We start from the raw sequence: 3,213 nt of genomic DNA on the forward strand, positions 1-3,213 counted from the left end.
GGCCCCGCGCCCCAAATCGCGGGGGGATCCCCGCATCCCACGGGGAGCAGCGCGATCCCGACACCCGACACCTCCGGAGCTCCCGCCCCGCTCAGCCCCGCGGCCAGCGGGGACGGGCTGAGGTGCCGTGGGTGGCACTGGGGAGGGGCACGGGGGTCCCCGGGATTGGGCACCCCCAGCCCTGACCCCTCCTCTCCCCCAGCCTGTGCTGAAGCCTACGGCAACGCAGAGGAGCAGTTTGGGTGCGTGACCGGGTGCCGCAAGCAGCTGCCCGAGGTGGAGGAGAGCAGGAAGGAGAAGGTGAAGGGAGATGGGGAAATCCTTCCTTGAACGGGAGCTCAGCACAGCCCCTCCCCTCCCTCGGGATGGGGGACGCCCCACGTGCGCAGCCCATCTGTCCATCCATCCATCCATGGATCCATCCATGAATCCATCAATGGATCCATCCACCATCCATCCATCCATCCATCCATCCATCCATCCATCCATCCATCCATCCATCCATCCATCCATCCATCCATCCATCCATCCATCCATCCATCCATCCATCCATCCATCCATCCATCCATCCATCCATCCATCCATCCATCCATCCATCCATCCATCCATCCATCCATCCATCCATCCATCCATCCATCCATCCATCCATCCATCCATCCATCCATCCATCCATCCATCCATCCATCCATCCATCCATCCATCCATCCATCCATCCATCCATCCATCCATCCATCCATCCATCCATCCATCCATCCATCATCCATCTGTCCATCCATCCATCCATCCATCCATCCATGAATCCGTCAATGGATCCATCAATGGATCCATCCATCCATCCATCCATCCATCCATCCATCTGGATGGGAGCTCCAGATGTGCCAGGCTGATTCAAGCCACCACTGGTTGCTTTGTCACAAGCCTAAAAAGAAAATTAACTGGGCTGGGCTTGGCTTGGGCCCGGCAGGGAGGCCACAGGGAATCCCCAGGGTGAGAAGATCTGACTGGGCATCGTGGCAGATTCCCCCAGTTTTGATTTGTTATCCTTCCCAGCAATCAGCAACGCTTTCACCTCCTCCTACATTTAATTAATTCAGCTATTGCCCAATTAATTAAATTAGACTTTGGCCCAAGGAAGAGGCTTTTGGCTCCGTGCACGTGCAGGCAAAGATGAATCAGCGCCGTAAAAAGGGTGAAAAGCTCCTTTGAACTCCCCTCCTTTGCAGCCCCGTTTTAAGACCTTCCCGGTGCCTGATCCCATTTCCCAGCCCCTCTCCAAGGCCAGGGATGAGCATCTGGGGGTGACTGGGGGTGACAGGCAGGGGCCTCACCCCCTCCACCCACCCAAAGCTTTTTCCCTCAGGTTCCCAGACGAGCAGGCAAAGCAGATTTAGCATAATAATTAGATACAGAATCTGACCTATTTATTTCCTGTTTGCTGGTTTGACCGTGCAAGGGGCTGTCGGAAAATGTTCGGAGCCAGTGGCAGGGAGCAGCCAAGCGGATTCCAGCAGGGATGCTTTAAAAATAACAAACTGCCGCGACGGCCAAGAATCCAGGGCACCGAGAGGCTGCCAGGAGAGCAACGCCCTCGGCACCGCGGCTGCCCCGCCCCCCTGCACAGGAGGGTGATCCCACCCCAAAGGGACGGTCCTGGGGCCGGGGGATGGCCCCAAAGCTGGGTGGTCACTCCAGGGACCCTTGGTGACCCTTCTGGGGCTGGAGCAGAGCCCTGGCACATCCCTTTGTGTGCCTGGGAGAAGCAGAGCCCAGAGCTGAGCACCCCGCTCCGCCCAGCCACAGCCTCGGGGTGGGATGTGCCCTGTTGGGGTGGGTGACAAGGGGACAGCTGTGAGGTGATGTCCCCGCTCCTTTGCAGAGCCTGGAGCTGAAACTGCCATCGTTTTCCATGTTGGATTTGGTCTCCACCTTCTGCAACGACATCGTCAGCTCTGCCCAGAGCTTCATCTCCTCCACCTGGACCTTCTACCTGCAGGCGGACGATGGCAAAGTCGTGGTGTTTCAGGTGGGGGTGTCCCCAGGACCCTCTCTGTGGGTGCCCAGAGGGGTGGGGACCCCTTTCCTCACTGCCTTCTCCCTCTCTCCCTGCCGACCCAGTCCCAGCCTGAGATGGAGTTCCCAGCAGCCGAGGCCCTGGAGATCCAGCCAGCCCAGCCGGGATCGGGATCGGGGTCCAGCCCTGGTGTCCCCCAGCCCCACACAGGTGCGGGGGGGGATGCTGGGGGGGGCTGGGAGCCTCCGAGCCCTCCTGGCTCCTTTCTGAGTTCTCCAGAGCTGAACAAATTTCCCGTTTCTCGGGTCTGAGCAGCTTCCCACACCCCCACCCATGCTGGGGGGGCTGGATGGGGCCCTGCTGGGACCCTCTGTGCCCCCTTAGCGGGCAGAGGGTCCTGGGGAGGGAGGGGGACCCCCACCATGCTGGCAGTGGGATGGCAGAGGGGAGGGTGTGTCCACATGTGTGTGCCCCATGTTCAGCATCGCCTGTCCCCTGCCAGGCCCCCGGGCAAAGGGGCTGTGGCTCAGCTGTGCCAGCCTGGTGACCGCCCCCGAGCAGCACGTCAAGACCCAGGTATGGGGTGAGCACAGCCCCAGGGTGCCAGGGATGCCTGGCATGGCCGGGTGGGCATTGCTGTGCCCTCTTTGTGCTCCCCGTGCCTGGCGTGGCCGGGTGGGCATTGCTGTGCCCTCTTTGTGCTCCCCACGCCTGGCGTGGCCGGGTGGGCATTGCTGTGCCCTCTTTGTGCTCCCCACGCCTGGCATGGCCGGGTGGGCATTGCTGTGCCTTCTTTGTGCTCCCCGTGCCTGGCATGGCCGGGTGGGCATTGCTGTGCCCTCTTTGTGCTCCCCGTGCCTGGCATGGCCGGGTGGGCATTGCTGTGCCCTCTTTGTGCTCCCCAGTCACTGCGTGGGCTGTGAGGTGCATCCACAGCCGGCGCCGTGGTGCCCCCGAGCTGGGGGTGAGCTCTGGGGCTGCACTGTTGTCTCTGCTTCTCCTCCAGCCTCTGAGCATCAACGGGGACAAGGAGTACCTGGAGGACCTGGATGGCCCCGGCGCCTTCCCGCTGCCTCCCGTCATCACCGTCACCCTGTGCCCCGCGCCCGGCGGGGAGGACGCGGGGCCGCTGCCCCTCAAAGTCGACCTGGACAAGACCATCCTGTAGGGCTCCCGTCCCTCCCCACGGCCTCCTCCTCCCT

At 61.9% G+C, this 3,213-nt stretch overlaps 1 protein-coding gene across 1 annotated transcript in view; it reads left to right on the forward strand.

Annotated features, from left to right (window-relative positions):
* The window catches only part of TMEM59L (transmembrane protein 59 like), a 5,993-nt gene extending 2,786 nt beyond the window's left edge, over positions 1-3,207 (forward strand). The window contains exons 2-6 of the mRNA XM_031064985.1: positions 203-300; positions 1,877-2,023; positions 2,116-2,221; positions 2,514-2,587; positions 3,018-3,207. Coding sequence (XP_030920845.1) covers positions 203-300; positions 1,877-2,023; positions 2,116-2,221; positions 2,514-2,587; positions 3,018-3,179 — 587 coding nt within the window. The 3' untranslated portion in view covers positions 3,180-3,207. The remainder of the gene's footprint in view (positions 1-202; positions 301-1,876; positions 2,024-2,115; positions 2,222-2,513; positions 2,588-3,017) is intronic.
* Positions 3,208-3,213: the final 6 nt, after the last annotated feature.

This window comes from Geospiza fortis, unplaced genomic scaffold, assembly GCF_000277835.1.
Source record: "Geospiza fortis unplaced genomic scaffold, GeoFor_1.0 scaffold685, whole genome shotgun sequence".
NCBI classification, from domain to species: domain Eukaryota; kingdom Metazoa; phylum Chordata; class Aves; order Passeriformes; family Thraupidae; genus Geospiza; species Geospiza fortis.